This window comes from Oncorhynchus gorbuscha, linkage group LG26 (assembly GCF_021184085.1).
Source record: "Oncorhynchus gorbuscha isolate QuinsamMale2020 ecotype Even-year linkage group LG26, OgorEven_v1.0, whole genome shotgun sequence".
In the NCBI taxonomy this organism is placed as follows: Eukaryota; Metazoa; Chordata; class Actinopteri; order Salmoniformes; family Salmonidae; genus Oncorhynchus; species Oncorhynchus gorbuscha.
This window is the reverse complement of record NC_060198.1, coordinates 36,596,554-36,619,310: the sequence shown is the minus strand read 5'-3', so window position 1 is coordinate 36,619,310 and position 22,757 is coordinate 36,596,554. Positions and strand designations below refer to the sequence as shown.

General features: G+C 47.5%; 1 protein-coding gene across 7 annotated transcripts; it reads right to left on the bottom strand.

The window, feature by feature from the left end:
• Positions 1-881: 881 nt before the first annotated feature.
• LOC124016523 (nucleosome-remodeling factor subunit BPTF-like) lies at positions 882-21,914 on the bottom strand. 7 transcript variants are annotated; one of them, XM_046332100.1, is made up of 25 exons: positions 21,201-21,914; positions 18,652-19,474; positions 17,494-17,714; positions 14,254-14,427; positions 13,915-14,088; positions 12,064-12,264; positions 11,684-11,832; positions 11,027-11,385; positions 10,742-10,873; positions 10,293-10,422; positions 10,019-10,154; positions 9,560-9,877; positions 7,508-9,353; positions 7,173-7,297; positions 6,927-7,055; positions 6,525-6,675; positions 6,220-6,343; positions 5,669-5,888; positions 4,932-5,102; positions 3,892-4,034; positions 3,583-3,712; positions 3,055-3,296; positions 2,689-2,941; positions 1,322-2,547; positions 882-1,101 (listed from the first exon to the last, which is right to left on the bottom strand). In XM_046332100.1, exons 1-25 carry the CDS (start codon positions 21,673-21,675, stop codon positions 1,030-1,032), a joined length of 8,124 nt encoding a protein of 2,707 aa, XP_046188056.1. In that variant the 5' UTR covers positions 21,676-21,914; the 3' UTR covers positions 882-1,029. The 7 variants fall into 7 exon arrangements, with proteins under 7 accessions (XP_046188056.1, XP_046188055.1, XP_046188057.1 ...); XM_046332099.1 differs by having other exon boundaries at positions 13,915-14,091; positions 21,201-21,913; XM_046332101.1 differs by having other exon boundaries at positions 3,598-3,712; positions 13,915-14,091; positions 21,201-21,913.
• Between the last annotated feature and the right edge of the window lie 843 nt (positions 21,915-22,757).

The following is a 22,757-nucleotide window of genomic DNA, read 5'->3' as shown; positions in this document are numbered from 1 at the left end:
ACCTGGGAGAAAAGACATGGGAAGTACAGGTCAGGGATATTTGGACCTATAACATTCAGTTCACCCAAGCTATAACCTTATTATTATTATTGTGTTATCATACTGTGTTTCATCATATGGCGTCCGGCAGATGCAGTACAACTCCTCCCTGGTGCCCTCCGAGTCCTGTGAGTCCTGTCCCTGCTTGCAGCCATTACAGACGTAGTCGTCCATTTTCTTGGCCTCCTTCTCCGTGATGCCCACACACGCACCGTGGAACCAGTTGGAGCACAGGTCGCACCCAATGTAGAACCTGAAACCATGTGGACTTCAGTTCAACGTCTTTGACATACATGCTACAGTTCAGTTACATGTTCAGTGTTTCAATGGGAACCCGATATGGTGCATCCGTATCTTACTTGGCCTCGTCATAGGGTGTTTTACAGACACAGTACAGCTTGACTTCCTTCTTGTGATCCTTTGAGGTAGTGGATATCATCTTCTTCTTCTTGGGCTTGGCGGAGGACGAGTCCCTTTCGTCGTCCCTCTTGCGTTTGTGGGCGGAGGAGGGCGAGGCCATGGTGGGGGAGAGGGATGAGGCTACCTGGGCTGCGGTTGCGGCAGCGGCTGCCTGAGAGGCTGCAGCTTGGGCCTTCTCCTTCTCCTTCCTCAGCCTGCTGATGTCCCTCCTCAGCTCCTCCTGAGAGAGAGAACGACATAGGGGAAAGGAAGGGGAGAGAGACAGGGGAAAGGAAGGGGAGAGTTGGTATCACAATGTAAGGAATTCCTGGGCAGTGGCCGCAATATTTCTCAACACATCCAATATCACACTTCTACACCCTACTGGAGCACTACAATACAGTGGCCTATAATACAGAGGTGGCTTTGGCACTGACCTGAACCTCTAGCTGCAGCTCCTTGTCCAGTAGAGCCCTCTTCTTCAGGATCTCAGCCTTGAGCTGCTCTTTGTGCTTGAAGAGCAGAGCCGAGAGCTTGGTGGCATTCTGCTTGCTGCGTTTCTGCTCCACAGACTCCTCCTTCTTCCTCTTCTTAGCCGCCTGCTTCTCGTCCTTGTCGATCTTGTCCAGGATGAACTTCATCACCTGGTTGCAGACGATTATTCTGCTCAGCAGGGGATAGAGGAAGGGAGGGCTTGTCAGATTCATCATGAAATCAGACAAAATATAACTAACACAAAATAGTTGGTGATTGTTGGTAGGATTAAGCATAATAAGGTTTTGGAACTGACAAATAGATAAAACATAATTCATATTGTAATGAACTGTAATTCATATTAATGTCGTTATGTAAGGGTCATGTCTGTGAATAATGACAGCCATACCTCTGGTTCTCCTCCCGCTCTGCTGGAGTCATGGTCTTCCTCTGTTTCAGATTTTCTATCACAGCATTCTGCTTCATCACCACCTGTTTCTGGATGGTGTCGCTGGGGCTGGAGGCCTGCAGGCTCTGCTCCCTTTTGGCCTCCTGCTGCTTCTTCTTCTGCTGCTGCTCTCTGAGCTGCTGGATCCTCTGCAGGTGGTCCTGCATGCTGGCTGTCTGGATGGTCACCACGTTCTGAATCTGGTGGGCCTGCACCTGGCCTCCTGCCTGCTGGATCTGAATAGGCAGCTGCAGCTTGATCTGCTGGGGCACCGCCCCACCCTGCTGGGCCTGGAGCTGGGCCGACACGTGGGTCTGGATGGTGCCCAGCACCTGGACCTGCTGCTGCAGCCCCGGCACTGTGATCAGCTGGGGTTGGTGGTGGAGCTGCAGCTGCTGCTGGGGCCTGATCTGAGCCGTAACCTGGGGCTGGAGTTGAGCATGGGCCTGGATGGGCCTCACTGTGGCCTGGGTGACGGAGGGGGAGACCGAGAGAGTCTTCATATGGACCGGTTGTGGAGAGGTTGGGATCTGGGCTATCTGCTGGATGGGTAAGGCAGTGGGGGACTGGAGGGGGATGTGGACTTGAGCCTGAGGGGGTTGAGTCTGATATGTGGACACTGGAGGGGGCAGGAACGAGGGCAGGGGGCTGGACTGGAGTGATAGCCTGTTGAGGGGCTGGACTGGAGCGATAGCCTGTTGAGGGGCTGGACTGGAGCGATAGTCTGTTGAGGGGGCTCGACACGAGCGATAGCCTGTTGAGGGGGCTCGACACGAGCGATAGCCTGTTGAGGGGGCTCGACACGAGCGATAGCCTGTTGAGGGAGCTGGACACGAGCGATAGCCTGTTGAGGGAGCTGGACACGAGCGATAGCCTGTTGAGGGGCTGGACACGAGCGATAGCCTGTTGAGGGGGCTGGACACGAGCGATAGCCTGTTGAGGGGGCTGGACACGAGCGATAGCCTGTTGAGGGGGCTGGACACGAGCGATAGCCTGTTGAGGGGGCTGGACACGAGCGATAGTCTGTTGAGGGGGCTGGACACGAGCGATAGCCTGTTGAGGGGGCTGGACACGAGCGATAGCCTGTTGAGGGGGCTGGACACGAGCGATAGCCTGCTGAGGGGGCTGGACTGGTGGTGCCGGTGCTTGAGAGGTGGCGGGAGTCTGAACTGGAGGCTGAGACAGTGCTGCAACGGAGAAGAGAGAGGAGACAGCAGCACATTATTAACACATCTACACAAACTAGAGACCAATCCAAATGAACATTCTAATTCACAACTCTGCAAAGCCTTGTGTACGATGCTTGTTGAAGTGGCCTGGCCTCATACCTGGCCCTGAGGGTGTTGTTGTGGTGGCTGTGACGGGGGTGACAGCAGCACTGGCCGTGGTGGCGGGGTTGGGGACAGGGGCTGTTGCCCCTGGGGTGAAGAGGAAGCGCTGCACCTGGCCATTGGGCATGGCAGCCTGCATGAGCTGCTGCCCAGGGCCTGGGATGACTGTCACCCCCTGGGGGATGACCTGCAGCTGGCCTGTGGTCTGTCCCTGTCCCTGGATTACTACTGTGAGACCCTGGTTCCCTCCCTGGAACACACAGACACACACAGTCAGACATAAAAACACACAGAGAATACATCCAACAGGAGTGTGAGAGTATGTGTGAAAGTAGGTGTAAAAGAGAGCAGATGACTCCTCACCTGTGCCCCCTGCGTTAGCTGGGTGAGCTGGGCCAGGGTGAGTTTGACCTGGCCCTGCTGTGGTCGGCTGCCTTGGGGGGTGGTTGGTGATGGGGACTGCCCGGTGGCAGGGGTGACAGGACGGGGGGACGGGGCGGCACCCAGCATCCTCTGGCCTGCACTGGTCTGCACAGGGCTGGCACTGGAAACGGCTGTGGAGACAGGTTGGCCCCGGATGATCTGAGTCACCACCTGCTGCTGGCCTAGAGGACAGACAGTGAGGCAGACAGACACGCAAGTAGCCTTAAATAGGAAAAGTGCATGTGACAGTCCCAAGACAAATAAGGTGACTTATCATGAATGAATTGACTGGAGGTCATACATAAAGTTAACGTCGGAGGACTATCAATACAGTTTCCATCCGAATAAAATGAATACGTATAAACATATCAACACAAAGCCATGTCGCTGACTGTCTGTAATGTGCATGCTGAGGAGTGAGCAGAGCCATGCAGCCACGGGTTGGGAGGCAGCAGAGGAGAGACCTACTGGCTGGTAGAATACCTTGTTGCATCATCAAGGGGGTTCTGATGATGGTTTTGCCCATGGTGGTGCCCTGCTGCAGGGGCGATCGGATCACCGTCATGCCCGGACGGATCTGGGCTTCGGTGGAAATGACCTGGGCCAAAGAAACAAAACACAAATAAATGATACTGTACACATGATTATGCTAATTTCACCACATTCCAATTAAGATTATAACTCAAAGAAAGAGCAGGGGAGAGCATAAGAGAGAAAAAGACAGCAATAATATGTGAGAGAGAGAGGGATAGATCTGTTAGGATGTCTGTTCTCTACCGGCTGAGTGGTGGTTGAGGTGGAGGTGTTGGGTCTGATGTTGATGGTGGCGTTGCGGTTCTGGAATGAGGAGTAGGTCCGCTGGTTGCCTGGGGTACTGGATGGAATAATGCCCAGGACATTCTGCTGGACTTGCACCATACCTGTGACGGAGAGGGACTGTGTTATTAAGTAGCGTGAACTCACTACAAGTAGATCAACAGTAGGGTGTTGAACCTCAATAATGAGATTTACAACAAGTCAAACACCCTTGTTAAATGCTCATGGAACTAGGAATTCAGTTTGCCAAAGAAATACTAGGTTGAATCACATCTCCAAATATACTGGCAAGTCACAGCCATCAGTGGGAGAAATGTTACCTGCCCCTCTTGCAGATGACCTGGACAGACTGTATGGATCAAGCAGAACAGGTCTTTTGTGTTGAGACTGTCTGGGACGCAGTCCAACCACGATACCGTAAGGAAGCTTCCATTGGATCAATAATCTGACAGACAGGATAGCCATTACTGTGTCTGTTACTGAGCGAGAAAGACAGGGCATCCCAGGGGTCCTCCTTCCCAGAATGTTCTTGTATTAATCAGTGGCATTTTCTACGTATTAGGGCAGCCAGCACACTCAAAACCAAAAGCAACACCTCAAAGCTCCTCAAAGGTTCCACTGGGGTGAGATGGTTCATGGTTTTGCTGAGTTGGGGTAAGGCCTGCTGATTTGGGGTAGGCCTGCTGAGTGGGGGTAGGCCTGCTGAGTGGGGGTAGGCCTGCTGAGTGGGGGTAGGCCTGCTGAGTGGGGGTAGGCCTGCTGAGTGCGGGTAGGCCTGCTGAGTAGGGGTAGGCCTGCTGAGTAGGGGTAGGCCTGCTGAGTAGGGGTAGGCCTGCTGAGTGCGGGTAGGCCTGCTGAGTAGGGGTAGGCCTGCTGAGTGGGGGTAGGCCTGCTGAGTGGGGGTAGGCCTGCTGAGTGGGGGTAGGCCTGCTGAGTGGGGGTAGGCCTGGTCAATGCGATCATGCCGGTTAAAACCTTACAGACGGCAAGGTCATCCATACCTCCTTGTGTGGTTGGCATGTTGACCGTAACAATCTTGCTGTTGGCCGGAATGGGTAGCTTGGCGGTGATGACCTGGCCAGCCATGGTCACCGGGCTGGCAGAGATCTGGAACGTTTGTCCAGAGGTGGTGACCATGCTGTTGGCCACGGTGGCCCGTGAGCAAATGGAGGCTGCAAGACACACCCCACCTGCAGTCACACACCGTGTGCAAGTGCAACCACAACAGCCAGGGTGTATAGCAGTGGTGTCCACTAAGGGGTGTTTTCCCCCTAGCTTTGATTCAAACAAAGCCTTTGCATAATGCTTTTTGGACTGATTAACTGATTATGAGCCTGAAACTTTTTTCTAGGAGTCAAAAGTGATTCTAAATGTTTTTAGAATTCTCTTTCCCAGCCCCACACTTGACTGGGTTTCAGATACAGGAAGTGGACACCACTGGCCATTAAGGCAATTCAACATACCGTAAATATCTATCAAAATAGATCAAATGAAAAAAGAAGAATCCAAACACTAAAATTATCTGTTGTTGTTGAAACAGTTTGACATCCACGAGTGAACTCCAATGGCCACCATTGAAAAGTGAATGGGGAACAAAAATGCCTTCTGACCAAAAACATGGAAATATGAAAAATAATATTTCAACACTGCTACCAAGAATCACTATCAACTTAAAACACACCCCCACAGTAGCCACCGCCATGATTTTGTATGAGCAGCTAGTCGTCGCCAAACTCACCTGGACTACCCTGGCCCTGCTTGACCCAGGAAGTAAATGACTGATGGAAGTTCTTGTTCTGCTGGAATGTGACAGGTGTCCCCAGCTTGGTGGCCAGGACCAGTTTAGTCCCCGGGGTGACCTGGCTGGTCAGGGATGCCGGAGTGCCAGAGGCTGAGGTTGTAGGGGTGATGGTGGGGGTGGAGGTGGTGGCACCAGGCTTCTGTTGCTCCAACCGTTTCTACAACACAAAGGTTCAGATGCTAAATCTATGCTAAACCACATAGAAACACCAAACTCATTGGAAAGAGGAGACCAGAGTAAAAGAGTGAGAGTACAGAGTGAACATGTCTCATCTGAATAATACATAACTTCCAATACACATTTGTAATTGCACATGGTTTAAAAGGACAATTATTCAGATCAAAACCAACCCAAACAGAGGCCCTTGAAATGTCCCAGCTCCCAGTGTTTAGTGTTTGTGCCCCCCAGGTTTGGGCTGAGGGGGAGTGGATTGTAGGGAGGCTAGGTGTCACCATAGTGCAAGGTGGAAACTTGTCTGATCTTCCCACCTGCTGAGCAGCCAATCTCTGGTGCCTTAGCTGAGCCTCCAATTGGGCCTTGGCCTCCTCTGCTGTCTTCAGCGTTCTACTAACCTTAGCCTGGTCTGCAGCCTGGGCCTTCTCCCTCTCTACCCTGGGACCACAAGAGGACAAGACAGTTAGTCATACTACATCCAATGACAACAGACCTGGGCAGGGTTACAACAAGACATCTTGAGGGAAGTATAGGTTCAAAGGTCACATAATATCAAGCAGTACAGCAGCTTATTCTCTCCAGCCCCAGCAACAAGGCTAAGGACAGTCCACCTGCTCACCTTTCTGAAAAGGCTCTGATCTCCCAGATCTCCAGCTCCTCCTCGGCCACCCACGTCTCTAAGATGATGGGTCCAGTCTGCTTGGCCGGTTCAGGCTTCTTTGGCCTCAGAGCGCTGGAGCGCAGGCCTTTCCTCTGGGGAGTGGGAGTTTCTACCCAGGAGGACAGAGAAAGGATGAGGTAGAGAATGAGGTAAAGGGGAAAACGACATCTGTCAATTAATGTCATCCTTTGTATTGTGGGATAAACAACTTTCTCAAACTCCATATTTTCACTTACATTGCAAAGGAAGAGGTGAGGAGCAAGCTGAGCAAGGCAATCCAAAGCAAAGATTCATGAGACCACTATAGGATTGTGACAGGGTGATCCTAAGACAATTTGGGATGCAGTTTCATCCTTTTACCTTTGGGAGCTTCGGTAACGCCAATTGGGCAGATGATCTTCCTGATGCAGTATTCAGACCGGATGCCGTGCGGCCCCACATCTCGCCGCTTGATGATCTCTGTTGTGGTGATCGCCGTCTCCGAGGATTCTGGGGAAAGCAGAAAGGAAATATGTCCGTTTGAAATGGTGCCTCATCTTCAAATTGAGAGACAGGAAGGAGGAGGGCAGAAAGAGGGAGAGGAGGGTAGGATTGCTGTGCTCTCACCTGTGCGGGTGGTTCCTACAACAGGGGAGGGCTTGACAGCCATGTCATCCCACCTCAGGCAGGCCCAGAGCAGCCGCAACATCAGACTGACCCCCGCCAGAGACTTCACAGTCTGGAGACGGTATCTGCATTGGAGACCCAAGTCAGTGAGTGTTATCAAAACAACCTTTAACCAAACAGCTATATGGACAAATGTACAAGGTTCCATGTTCTCAATGGTTTTAGCCCAAGTATTGTTTGTGGTCTTTCTGTGTTTTCATTTCAGTGCACGGCTTATGAGATGGTCCACTGCGTCAATGGCAGCCTAATGGTTAAGGGTCAACTACGTGACTAACCTCCACGTGATTCCAAAGGTGGGTCTGGGAGAGGGATAGGGCCAGATGTCCAGGGCTGGCTTGGCATTGTAGTTGAAGATGGGTACCTCTCTGATGCCCCCTCTCCTCGCCAGCTTCTTCAGGTCATCATTAGGCAGCACAAAGATGCTCTTCTTGCTACTCTTGGTGACAAACTTGCGGTAAGAGGGGAGGGCCGTGCCAGAGCGGGTCTTCTTGGAGCGGGAGAACTTTAGCAGCCGTACACAGTCTCTGGTGGAGTACTCCTTACTGACCGTCATGGAGGTGACTGAAGAGCCTGAGGGGCCGGATTTGGCATCTGTCAACGTTGCAGTGACAACAGTCTTGGTCTCCTCGGAGACGGCTGCCCCGAGGGTCGGGGAGCACACCCTGGTGACGGTGGTCTTGGTCATGGTGGTGAGGGTGGATACAGCACTGCTCTCTGCAGCAGGCGTCACTGCAGGCTTAGTGCTGCTGGAGACCTTGGCTATCTGCACCGTGCGAGACTCTGTTGACATGGTGGTAGTCGTGGTTGTGGTAACTTGGGTGATAGTCTTCAGCACCTCAGTACTGCTACTGCTGTTCTCTGTGGTGTTGTTACTCAAGCTGGACTCCTCTGCAGTGGGGATAGGAAATGGAGTGATCTTATTGGATGCTGTTTGCCCAATCTCCATTGGCTCAGACTTGGTGCTGTTGCTTACCGTGGGAACACCAGTTGGCGGCCCTAACATTGACGACGTGACAGAGTAGTCAGGCTCGGACACCACAACCTTTCTCTCTACGTCCTCCAAGGCTAGGCTGGTGGCTAACACAGTGTTGTTGACCTTTAACCCGTCCTGAGAGAGAGTACCATTCATAATGGATTTTACAGGTTCCTTCACTGGCAGTGTTTTGATTTCACCCTCTAACATCTGGAGCATGACCTTGGTGTCCACTTTGTTGGCCAGGTCTGAGTGCATCTTTGAGTCTACAGGAGTCTTGGTGTCAACAGCGTCTTTCCCGTTCACCTGCACTAAATGTGTTTTGCTTTGGTCTACGTCCATGCTTTCTATCTCCCCCTGTCCATTACCTTGCTCTGTCTCCTCATAACCATGCTTCCTACCGTTTTCTCCTGCTATCGTCACTTCTGCTCTGGGAGGTTTGGCCGCACCTAAAGCCGGTTCTACAGATGTCAAATTGACTTTGTTGTTGACGTCTATGCTTTTCTGGGAGCCTCCATTCAGCTCTGTTTGAGATAACGCATCCCCACCATTGCCCTGAACGCTGCTCTCATGGTTGGCCAACCCTGTGGTGTTGAGGTTGGGGCCTGTCGCTCCTGCTGCCTGGGGTTTACAGGTGGAGCCTAATCTGACATCCAGATTATCTGTCTCTCCTGAGGGTTGGGATTTCACTGGCTGCTCCTGGTCAAAGTCAAGCCTTTTAACAATTGTGTCTTTAACTACTGAGGCTGCTTGTCCCTCAGCTTTCAGACTTGTGCATGGTGTCACTGCTAACTTGTCTGCTGTAGAAGCCTTGATGGTGGTGGGAGTCCCTGTGTTAACTTTCTCCTTGGAGACTGTGTGTTTGGCCAGGGCTGACTGCTGTTTGAGGCGCTCTAGCCTCTGCTTCTCCTCCAGGGTGAACTGTTTCACTCTGCGCTCCAGCAGCCCGTCGAGCTTGGACGTCTTCACCTTCTTCTTGTAGGCCGTACGGAGCTGGAAGCCCTCGCTGACGTTCACCACATCCCAGTTGAAGGGGCGGACAGGTGGCTTGGCCTCAGAGTCCTCCTGCTTAGTTTCTTCTTCCTCCCCGGGCTCCTCCTTCACAGCAGGGTCAGTCAGTGATGAGGGGCATTTGCTGTCCACTATACCTAAAAGAGAGAGAACTCAATGAATAATATTAGCCAAAAAATGATAACTCCGAGACCTGAAAGACAGCTGCTAAGTACCAGATGAATATAGAACACAGCCAATCATAGTAGGAATGGGGAAAATACCAAATGTCATCTACAAAAATGTCTTATTCAGAAAAACAGCAGAAGACCCTCTTTATTGATGAAAACTATTATCATTGTACCTTTTTCCTCACTGAGACAGGTGTCTGGTGGACTGGGGTCAACATCCATCTTGTCCTCAGTCTTCTCCACCACCTGATCATCTTTCTTCTCCTCCACCTTCTCTGTGATATTATTTTCTTCCTTCCCTTTCAGAGTCTGCCCCTCTCCTGGTGAAGTGCTTCCAGATGACTCCATGGTGGAGGTTTCCTCCTGGTCTTTTTCTTCAGTAATTGGAGTAGACTCTTCTTTTGCCTGGGTTTCCGAGCTCGTAGGTGCTTTGGGCAAACATTCTCGTTTGTTCGGGCAGGATGTTGCATTTTCTTTGCCAGTTTTAGCTGCTGTAGAGAGATTAAAATGAAAACACATGAAGCACCTAATTTATACTGAGGCAAGCTGGAGCCAAATATTCAGCTTGAGTGGCCTTTATCATCATCAGTGAGATAAGACAGAGACAATACGTGTACAGAGGAAACACTTACCTTCGAGTGCTTTGCGGTAGTTGACGTTGGTGTTCCCTGGTAGCCTGGGAACGAAGCGATGGACGTGAGTCTTACTGACCCAGCTCCAGCCCCCGTACCCAGTTACTCTGTACTCCTCCCCCTTCTGCTTCCACACCTTACACACAGAGAGAAAGAACCAGTTAGATAAAAGACTACACAATCGCATACAAAAGATGGGATGATTATGTTGTCAGACATCATGCAGTCATAAAAGCCCAAACAGGACTTGAGAGGAAAGTGAACCCAGATTTACCTGGTGTTTGATGGGGATGGTGTACTTCACCCAGGTGGCCTGCTGCATAGTCTCTTCATCCTCCAGTTTTTTCTCTCTCTTTTTCCCCTTTTCTTTCTCCTCCCGCTCCATGGAGGTCATGCGATGGAGCCTGAGGAGGAGGGGGGGTACATCAAAACGGCAAGGTGACTCTGGCTTGTTTAGTCAGGGCTCCATTATCTTCAACAATGAACCTCCTCTCACTCATGGGAAAAGCGTCAGCTACTCTGCCCACACCACTACAAACCTCTGCACTGAAGAGAGGTGAACAGAATGCTTCATATTCAGCAGAGCAATGAAGCAATATAATTAATTCAGTTTAGCATTGTGCACTAAACCGCAGAGAGCAGGATGAGTTGGGTCGATGTGCTATGACTCAAAACTCAATTCAGCAATGAAAAGTCCTTTGATTCACAACCAATGTCTCTTACCTGGTGTGTCCAAGCGCATCTTTCCAGACAGGCAGCATGACCACTGGTTTGATGGCACACTCCATGATGGCCAGCGCCAAGGCAAACTCCCGAGCCTTACTGCACATCTGCACCGCTTTAATCCAGTTCGTCCTGGAAAATCCCAAACCCACAACCTCACTATACAGCAAAACACGATTTCACACATGACCTTATCAGTCAATAATATTCAATTTCTCCATTGTGTGAAACAGTTCTGAACCCCACTTTCCTCTGCCAGAGTAAGTAGTCTGTTCTGGAGCGTACCTGTGCGAGGCCCAGTTTGGGTGCAGGAAGGGGGCGGGGACATTGGTCTCCAGCTGGATGATGGTGAGCCGCAGGGTGGAGATGGTCAGCACCTTGGAGCCGTGGATGGAGCCGTTCCACTTGAAATCCCCGGCGGGGGTTAGGCTGAACTTATGGGAGAGGTGGCGGCGCTTGTCGTGGTCCTCACGATGCTGGTGCTTGTTGAGGCCCAGTGTGTTGGTGCTGAACTGGTTGTGGTAGACTCGGAACTTGCCCTCCTGGCCCAGCTTGAAGAAGTTGTTCAGGTTGCCCTTCACCGTCAATTCTTTCCTCACAGTACCCAGACGAGCCACTTCACTCTCAGAGCTGGCAGGAGATGTCTAATGGAGAGACACAAGGGGATATTTCTACTGAGCTGAATAGAGACACAGCTAAGAAGAGAGACATCGTATCCATAGGGATTTGGCAATTGGGAGATTACTGGTAGTTCAATTAATTGTGTAACATTGTGTAATAAAGAAGTGAGTCGATGTGGATTTCAGTCTAGATGATTGAAAATACAACAGGACAATCCATTTGATCCTGCTAAGGCTGCCTTCTCCTAATGTGAGAGACTAGGCTGTGGGTGAAATTCCACAGAGACGACAGAAGGTTAACAGTGTCTGGTTGGTGTCTCACCTCCTTGCTGTCCCTGGGTGTAGGGCTGGCATCTCCCTGGGTCTTCTGCTGGCTCAGCTTGCTGTCCGGGTTACGCAGACGAGTCACTATGCGATTGTTAGTCTGTCCAGACGCTGACCCCTCACCATTCCCACTCTCCTTGCCTTCACCTGCGAGCAACAGAACACATCATTAAGATCAGTGATGATTAATCAAAAGAGAGAAGTCAATCATGAATAAAGGATTCATGATTAATTGGGCCAAAAACCAGCACAGCGGAGGCAATGTTCAAAGATACAAACAGTATCTCTAATGTCACTTGGTAGAATGAGTCAGGGCATGCATCAGTAACGGAGTGCCTCCAGAGGCCTGAGTGTATGGACGGTATGGCAACGGCGTACCCGTGTCGTCCTGGCTGGTGATGGAGGACTGAGAGGACCTGTCAGCGAGGTTTGGCTCTTCAGGCCTCCTGAGGACCCCAGGCGCTGAGACGTGGCTGCTGTTGCTGTTCTCGTCTCCAGGGTGTGGTGGTGGGGGAGTAGGCTGGCACTGGGCAGAGGGGTCCTCCTCTCCATGGGACTCGGAGTCTACAGGCTTATCCTCTGGGGAGGAGGAGAGGTTTGAACAGTGAAAAGCTGAGCAGCACACACCCCTTAGGCCCCCTTTGTGTGAAAACATGCATCACCAGGCACTAGCTGTCTATACTGACAAAGTATTGCAAATGATGACAGCAATGCAGAGCAAACACGGATAAACAACTTAAAAAGTAAAACCTGTAATCCACAACAATTGTAAAAAACAGAATGCTTTTGGCTTGATGCCTTCCCCGCCTCACCTGAATGATAATGCACAATTAGCATAACACCAGGGAAATGCTTAATCAGTGAGTCTGAGCAAGACTTTGCACTTCAGCAGTCCAGGCTGACAGATAAGGCTAAAAACACAGTGCAACACAACACAAGCAGTGCAAAACGCGGCTGCAGAACCAAATTAAGAAAAATATTGTGTATCTGAGCTGTAGGTTAAAATGGCCCTGCTGTATACACTGCACTGAGGGAGCAGGTGGAAGGTTCAGACAGGGAGCCAGCCTTTTGTTTCCGCTAAAGGAACGGAGGCCAATTTCCCCAATGAATTGGGGCGAGAATAAGAGGCTGGTTGTGACAGACTTAGGGTGGTGGACGCTGCCTGCCAGGGATGCTGCTGCCAAAACGCCATTATCTGAGAACAAGTTTTCACAGTGTGTGGACCAGACAATGCACCGCATCAGGATCCGGATAACACAATGAATGCATTGAGAAAATAGAACATGTAAGCAATGAACAAGGTGACTAGAATAACAACAGGCTCCACGTACAGCCTCCTGAGCACTGTTCAGCCTTGCATGCTGAACACTACACAAGACAACGGAACACAAAATGGATGGCAAGAGCACAAGATCCCGCAAAAAGGCACAATGCATCTGTTGAAGGAAGACGATAACCAGGCAGATCTCGATCATATGAAGATGGATGAAAGACAAATTCTTGGGGATACAATAAAGGGATACAATAATGGGCTATTTAAACATTACATAAGCAGATGTGAAAAGCAGAGTGCTTTAAGGAGTAAGAAAATACTTAAGACAAAATATGTTTATACCTGAAGGATAATTAACTCAGTAAGTCAGCAACACCGGTCAGTTTAATGAGTGATACTGAGGTGAGCGTTACTGTGGCAGAGTAGAGCCCCCTCTGTTACATTCATTACTCTGGACTGGGTGACTAAGTGAAGGCTGCCCAACAGAGTCCACTCACGCTGTTAGTAATCCATGTATTGAATTAGTAGACAGTAGATAGAGAAAGGCATACTGTGTAAACGTGTTGCAGCCATTCAAGACACTCTCATCCTCAACGGAATCTATAACTTAGCTTTAATGGTCCAAGAGCACTCTTTAGTAGACTTTCTACCAAACACAGCCAATAATCAAATCAACAAATGGTCACATTGAGGAGCAGCCAACCAGTATGAAGATCATCATCAAGCCAAGAAGCAGCAGCAGCAAAAAGCCTGTAGCAGTGACTCCAAAGCAATGCACCCAGTGGCAGCAATCACATCACATTAAGCACAAGTACAGTATGGAGGATGCTTTCAGACTGCCAGAGCACGAGACCGATGATGATGGATGCACACATGCATAGCCACAGCAAGGTGTGACAAGGAGGAGAGGCTGGGAGGAGAGATGCAGATTGCTGGGCGCTTTCTCCATCATGTACCTGGCCTCTCCTGCTCAGGCTCCATGGAGGCCTCCCCACTTTCAGAGGCGGCAGAGCAGGACACCTCAGCAGGCTTAGGGGGTTCATGTTTAGGGAGAGTGCCGTCCTGGGTGGACGAGCCAGGCTTAGGGGGGTGGACGGTGGTGTTCTCTTCTCCAGCAGGGGGAGCTGCAGCTGCTGTGAAACATACAAGACTCACTCTGGATCTTTAACACACAACCGCCTCACCAGATCAACAAAAAGTCGTAGCTATCCTCAAAAGGCCACATGAAAGATGCATCCAGAAAAGGACTTCATAGGCAATACACAGCTCACATTGGAGTTGCTCTTCTATCTTACCTTGTGAGCTTGCCTCCTCTTTATACTCGGGGTCTTTGAGCTCTCTGTGGTCTGGTAGTTGAGAGCATTGTGTGGGGGTCTCTTCCTCTATCTTGGTGGTGTCTGTAGTGGCGTTCTCTGCCTGCTCAGCTGCTCGCCGTTCCTGCCTGCCCTGCACACGCTCCAGGATCTCATCTACACAAATAACAACACAGCTGATAAGCAAATGGCCAACACCCACACACCATGCTAGCTCTGTTTGACCGGAGACGACATTTCAACCTTGTGTAAATCAGTAGGTCCACGTGTCGTTTATCATATTATGTAAATTAGTAGGTCTACATGTTGTTTATCATATTATGTAAATCAGTAGGTCTACATGTTGTTTATCATATTATGTATATCAGTAAGTCTACACGTTGTTTACCACATTATTATGTAAATCAGTAGGTCTACATGTTGTTAACCACATTATTATGTATATCAGTAGGTCTACACGTTGTTTACCACATTATTATGTAAATCAGTAGGCCTACATGTTGTTTACCACATTATTATGTAAATCAGTAGGTCTACATGTTGTTTACCACATTATTATGTAAATCAGTAGGTCTACACGTTGTTTACCACATTATTATGTAAATCAGTAGGTCTACATGTTGTTAACCACATTATTATGTAAATCAGTAGGTCTACATGTTGTTAACCACATTATTATGTAAATCAGTAGGTCTACATGTTGTTTACCACATTATTATGTAAATCAGTAGGTCTACATGTTGTTTACCACATTATTATGTAAATCAGTAGGTCTACATGTTGTTAACCACATTATTATGTAAATCAGTAGGTCTACATGTTGTTAACCACATTATTATGTAAATCAGTAGGTCTACATGTTGTTAACCACATTATTATGTAAATCAGTAGGTCTACATGTTGTTTACCACATTATTATGTAAATCAGTAGGTCTATATGTTGTTTACCACATTATTATGAAAATCAGTAGGTCTACATGTTGTTAACCACATTATTATGTACTTCTAAGCTCAACCAGTTAGTAATTTTTTTTTTCAGGCATTAAAACAAGGGGATGTGGGGCTCCCGAGAGGCGCAGCAGTCCAAGGCACTGCATCGCAGTGCTGGAGACGTCACTACAGACCCTGATTCGTTCCTGGGCCATATCACAGGCCGTAATTGGCTCATCACGCTCTAGCAACTCCTTGTGGCGCGCCGGGCGCCTGCAGGTTGACCTCGGTTGTCAGGTGAACAGTGTTTCCTCCGACACATTGGTGCGGCTGGCTTCCGGGTTAAGTCGGGCGGGTGTTAAGAAGTGCAGTTTGACGGGACATGTTTCGGAGGATGCCTGAATCGAACTTTTCCCCCCCAAGCCCGTTGAGGAGTTGCAGCGATGAGACAAGATTGAAAGGGGGGTAAAAGGGGGTAAAATACAACAACAAAAAAATACAAGGGGATGTGTCAAGTAGCTAATTCCCAACCAGAGAAGCTATGCCAGACAATAAGAAAAGGAATGGAGTTGTTTGGCTCACTAGCCCTAGCCTGTTTGTTGAAATGATGCCTTTATATTACAGGATGGCATTACCAATATAATGGAGTCAAACCATAATTGGTTTCCAATATTGCTCTCCTACACATTTTGAAACAGTATAATACCAGCTGGTAAAATTGCAATTGGAAAGTAACATAGGCCTATGTATAATGCTTGTAACAGTGTCAAGATCATCCTGTCACTAGGTTAACCCCTTCCATCCTAGTTCTCATAGAAGCAGTCACTCACCTTCAGAGAACAACCACACAAACATCTCAATCTTACAGATTGCTAATACACCTTCGAGCACTACTTGAGACTGTGTGAAGAATGAGTGGAAACGGATTGTGACCGGTAATAATAACCAAGTCACAACACGTATGATCACCAGCACAGTTAAATACCAATATAGTTAGCCATTGGCAGCTAAAACCAAGAACAACTCATTAGACCCCATGTCAGTGAGTCACTCCTGATTTGCCATCTCTACTATTGTTCCCTGAAACGGGACAGTGGGTCAACGCTCCGGAGATGACATTAATGAAACTGCTGTCTGAGCACTAAAAGCAAGAGAGTGGATCAATAATGTGTTCTATGACGATATGGTATAAAATCTCTCCCCATAAAAGGTAGACAGAGAGATTCCAATCTTAATTCAGGGAAATGGACCTAACAAAAAAAAGATGTGGACAGCCAGCAGAAAGCATTATGCCTGTGAAAGTATCCTGGGTCACAGGAGAAGACGAAACATGAAATCAGTCTCCATTCCCCACCTGCCAACGGTTCATAACTGAGGTTTTCATAGGGAGAGATACAGGAGTATCCACAGAGGAAGGATGAAGCAGTGGGCTTCTGAAGAGGATAAAATACCAGCAAGGCCCATGAATCACTACAGATGGTACAGGTGGAACGAGACAGGAGAGAAAAGACTCTGCATTGACTACCTTGTCTTTGGAATATCTGTCAAAGAAAGTCCTCATTGTCTAACAATTGAGGAGACTGATCCCAAAACAGTACAACTAGAACCAAGCAAGCTTACCATATAAAGCTTGGTTTGTGTAAACTAAGAGATATAGTGGTCAGGAAATGCACAAACAAAGGAAGGCTCTACAACAAACAAGGAGGAGTAGAGTAGCCACACAGAAACGGACACTGGTTTAAAACCAATCTTCTCCCTTCGATAGAAATAAGAAAACCACTGTTTGCATGATAAGTAAAAAGGCTGAGAAAGAAAGGGGAACAGCAACATCTATGATGTTTGATGCTTATTTAATATCACATACACTGGACAGGTGCAGTGAAATGTGTTGTTTTACAGGGTCAGCCATAGTAGTACAGCCCACCTGGAGCAAATGAGAGTTAAGTGCCTCGCTCAAGAGCGCAGACAGATTTTTCACCTTATCATCTCGGGTATTTGAACCAACGACCTTTCGGTTACTGACCCAGCGCTCTAACCGCTAGGCTACCTGTGGCCCTCTGACAGTTCTAATACATCAACCATCCTAATCATACTTCAGCACGAGGGAGAATGTACTCTCCTCACCAAAGATGTATTGGAATGTAATCTCACAGGAGCTACACAACATGTAGCCTAGGGGTCATCATTGACATTTTTATATCGACAATGCATAGAAGCCATGGACCAGCTAAAAATGCTTCAGTGTGACAGACAGTGATTCAGAGCGTCCAGCAGGTGGCTGTCTAGCCTTACCGTTGGCTGCCGTGAGGAAGGCCTTATTGTTGCCCGCGGCCTTGTTGGTGAGGTCCTCAGTGATGTCCATGTGAGTGTGCACCTCCTCTCTCATCTCCTCGAGGACGGCACACAGGTCGTTTTCCCAGTACTCCTTGTCTAGACACTCTATCAGCTCTCCCAGCTGGACCTTTGTGCTGTAGTACCAGATCTTCTTCTTATCATGCTCCCCGTCTTCCTCACTGGAATAACAGGACCATTAGAGTTGACAATTAGTTTGTTTATAAAAACAGGTTTAAGGACCTTAATGAATAGATCATGAGATGGCATCATTGTATGGCCTATAATGCTGCATGAAGCATTGTTAACCCGGGAGAGACAGATATCTTAACTTCAAAGGAAAATCAACACTGAATGCAAATTAGCAATAAGCTTAAATTTCATTCGAACCGCATGTTGTTTTTCAGCCCCCTTATAACTTTTTGTTTGCCTCTCGCAAGAGAGACCAATTACAAGCAATTGCAAAGATATGTTCAAATGGAGGAGGCAACATGATGAAGAAGTGGATACTCCAGCAGCAGTTCAGTAAACTCTCAGGGGGGCTATGGCATCACAGCAAAGGAGTTTCACCCTAACTAAGGGCACAATTAACAATCACAGCACCCTCGCTGCGCTGACTGACCGCCACTAATGATCCCTCTGGGACACAGCTTGTCAGATAGATCCCACTCTTCAGATTGAGTCATCGTTGAAATCAGCTACATTTTTCACACGCAGTAAATATTCATCCAGGCTGCTTCTACATGAATATGGGTGATTACCAGCAACATCCAGCTACTAAAATTCAAGTTTAAAAAATATATGTTCCAAGTTTAAATGAACCCTCTCAGGCAATCTGTGTGTACATAGTGTTCAGCAACAAAATGTGTATTATTCTATCCACAAGACATGACTGATGTTATACCAAGCAATTCAGCACTGGAAAAAACAACTAAGTAATTCTGAAGGCAATCAATTAACTTGTTTTCAAGAACCTCAAGGACATATATCCACTCTCTGACTACATCACAAAATACAATGTATCACTCAGGTGAGATCACTCAGTATGGTATGGAGATGGTGCATAATATTGTTGAAGTAAAAACAAGGGAAGTGGGGTGGGGGCCAGTAATTACTTACACAATTATTCTACGGTTTAGGAACCAGTATTGCCTCCGGTGGCGGTCATAGCCGATGGGCTCCTGGCGGATGTAGGGTTTGCTCTTCTGCATCTCTGTCACACAGTCTGTGACCCCGGGCACCTTGTGTGCCACGCAGATCTCACACTGCCATTCGTCCTCCGGCACCTCTACCAGAGGAGGCTTCACACACTCCAGGTGGTAGACGGCAGAGCAGGTCTCACAGCACAGCAGGTCCCCCAATCTGTGGCACACCCTGCAGTGGTCATCATACTGCACCACCCCCTCTGACATTAACTCCTCACGGGCGATGTTGGTGGTGAGGAACTGATCCACCAAGAACTGCAGCACCTTGATCTTACTGTCCAGAGGGCCATAGGGGTAGTCCTCCACCTCCTGGTAGGGCAGGACATGGTGGTACTCCTGGTCGCTCTCGCAGTAGGCACGGACCACCTCGGGCCACGTCATACCATCAATGAAGTAGAGGGTGGAGTTGACACTGTCCTTGAGGTCAGCAGGACCGAACGTGGTGTTGGAGGTGTCCTCCTCACGCAGGATGGCCTTCAGCAGGGCTGTGTGGGTCTCTGCCATCAGCGTGCACTGCTCCTGGCCTACCAGCGCAGCACAGAAGTCCTCAAAGCGGAAGGGAGAGAGTCGCAGCACCGTGCTGAAGTTGCGCAGGACCTCGTAGATGGAGGACACGTTGAGCAGTTCCTCGCTGGGCACCAGGAGGTCCTCAGAGGTTCTGGGCAGCTCCAGGGGAGGGATCTCCTTTTCCTCAAAGATGGGCGAGCGAGGGCAGTGCACCCGCGTCCTCTTCCGCCCTGCCAGACAGAGAGCAGTGAGAGTCTTTAAATCACATAGATTATGGCAAACTAAAACTGAAATTGCATTCCGTAAATCATACATAAAACCCAGACAAAACAGAATGACATTGTCTCAAGGGCTTAAATCATCGATTAATGAAAATTCAAAGCAACAAGTTGAAGACAGAATTTACACAAGTGAACAAATGTTAGCCGTGGCCATGTAAAAGGAGAGTTCGCAAGTGTCTCTGAAATCTACTGCCACAGAAATATGTTTGATTCTTTATATTGGTGCCAGGTCCGCTTTAAACAAATCAAGTCTAGGACTTGGTGAAACACTACACCAACTCAAAGTTGGCAAGGGTATTAAACCTAGGAACCAAGAAAATTGAGAGGGGTTATATTATTGCAATTGAGACAGTCAAGAACAACAATTTAACACAATGGACATTCCCTTCAATGCAAAAAATTACTTCTTAAAATGGGTCTAATCCAAACACTGTGATAACGTTTTGCAACAGCAACATAATCATTACTTTTCTGCTATTCTACAGATATGTTTTGTATCTTTCTTACATTAATTTGAAAGATACTGGCAAACGTACTTTCCACAAATAATAATGAACTTTAATATAATCTAAATTGTTAGTTCTATCTATTGTGTAGGAAAATGTGCATCAAAAGTGTGTTGAAACAAAAATTACTTCTGCATTTAATTTCCAAAGTTTACAACATATTGTGGATATTAAATCGTACAGATATTAATTTAACATTGAAATTAATAATTCCATTATGTATTTTGGGGAATGTAAAACATTATTGTGCTGCATCACTGAAACTTCTTCTCCTCGCATAGTTACAACTGGTGAAATTGAGGGCGCTTATTTTCAAAACAATGGGCCACATGGTACCCTGTCCTGTCATTAGCTCGAGCTGATGTGGATTACTAGCAAGCTAGCTGGGTCCTCCTGGACAAGAGCACAAGCCCATGACATTGCTAGCTTGAAGAACTCATCTGCTTCTCAGCTGTGAAAATATGCTGGATATGAGAGCTAATGATAAGTAAGAGTGGGTTAAAGAAAAACCCCAAGTTAATTAATAGTCTCATTAAATGTATCGACACATTTGAGAAAGTATTTAACTAGCCAACGTTAGCTAGGCATGCTAAGAAGCTATTCTCCTGCAAGGAAATTATGCATCATCAAGTGTTGTTTTATAATACGAAACATTCCAGTTATTAGTGTATGTTACCTACTCTGGAATGTTAATATAATGTTGTTGGTCATTTTAGTTGTTTTCTAAATGATAAATCTCAATTTACAGCTGTTTAGCAGTTTCAGGCATTAACTTGTTAGCCTAGCTTGCTAACGTTAGATAAGGTACGTTATAACTACATAGCTATTGCAATAACCAAGTCAGATCCAAAACTAGCAAACACAATTATAATAACATATTGCACAATACTGTTAGTTAAAGATGTTTCAGAATTCAAAAATATGCAATTCGGCTCCCGTGCACTACCTACATTGCTAAATGCAAAGCTTTCAGTCCATCATCAACAATTTTGAACTCAAACTAGGCCTGTTTTTATACACAGTCAGTGCATTCTCCATTTTGAACAATACAGCTTCCTGCACTATAAGAACTAATGCATAGGAAAATACGGCCAGACAAATTATAATTAGTTACAATGTCATTGTTTTCCATCATTCTCTAAGCAGCTTGATCAATATTGCGGTTTTACCCGGAGTGCTGCCATGAGTGCTCTGACTCCGAAAGCTGCTTTCAGTACAGTAGCTGGCATCATCCTCCTCGAGTATTTCCTCAAGCGGGTCTGACTCCTCGTTGAGGGCCTCTTCTTCCTCGTCTGTTATCGTCTCTTCCTCTATCAACTCGTCCTCCTCAGATCTCAAACTCACAGCATCATCGTCTTCATCACTTTCATGATCATCATAAACCACAGATCTAGCGATTGACCGTCTGCCCCTAGTACCTCTGCCACCACCACCTCTGCCTCTTCCCCTACCGCGAGATGATCCCACTTTCCTTCTGCCCCTCGATGAAGAGTTATTTCCCCTCTTGGGACTATCAAAATCAACCTCGGCACTACCTCTCCCCTTTGCCCTTAACTCCCTCCTGGGTCTCAAGCCACGCTCCGGCTCGGATGAAGGCTCCTGCATCCGCAGGGTTTTGGGCGGCCTGCCTCTTTTCCCCCTCATTATATATAAAAGCTATTATTTTCAATGTCAATTTCTGCGTTTATTTAGCCTTCACAGAACCCAGAAAAACGGGTACCGTCAGAAAGCTTGATTTGCGTAGATTCCAAAGAAGTAGTCCCGTAAAGCCCCGGTCTCGGTTTACGTGAGAAAGCTCAAAACCAATGGCTGGCGTCCCGCTTCTGATCGGTCGCAGCCGCCATTTTTCTTCCTCTCCGACTACTGAAAACAGACGGAAGGCCCAGTGCTGAAGTCACGTGGTGACTGTTCTTCCAGTACAGTAGACCCGAACAGGCAAATGGATTTGTATATACATTGAGTCATTGCACTCTGAATTGAAGTTTGCAATTATTGTCGAATTGCAAAAATTAAAAAGACCCAAATGATGTTTTCTCAAGTAGGCTACAAAAGTGTATCATGAATATCTATAAATTGGAAAAAGATATGATACCTAGCTTGTTCCTATCTTGCGTTTCATTTTTTAAAAACTAACATTTGTTGATATTTTCTACATTTTCTCAAGTTATAATGTTCAATTATTATTTAGCCAATTCAAGCATACTTCTTCCTTTTTCATGTTCCTTCATACCCCTTCATGATTTTAGTCATAGAGTCATAGAGGTGAAGTTCTTTTTTTTACATGTATTCTGCCAGGGTATGCATTGGTAAATACAAAAGGTCTGATAATACATCTGTTAATGTTTAATTTAAAAGGGGTGATGATCAATCTTATCTTCCACCACAATTACTACAATCACATCATCAGAAGAGGTATCGGTCCGTGCTATACGGGATCATTTGGACGTCGCCAAACACCATTGACGTTGTTTAGGGTTAAGTAAGGGCTATGGTTAAGGATAGAGTAATTAATCCTATGTGATTAAGTTTAGGGTTTAATGTAGGAATGTCCCAAAGATACCGGATAGCACTGACCAATCTGTATATATCATACTGTATATCACAAGATGGCTTGTTGGTGTTGCAATGTATCCAATCATAGACTTATCTCCATCATAACATGACTATGTGTGATAAGCTTATAGTAGTAACCAATGATGTACAGTACCAGTCAGCAGTTTGGACAC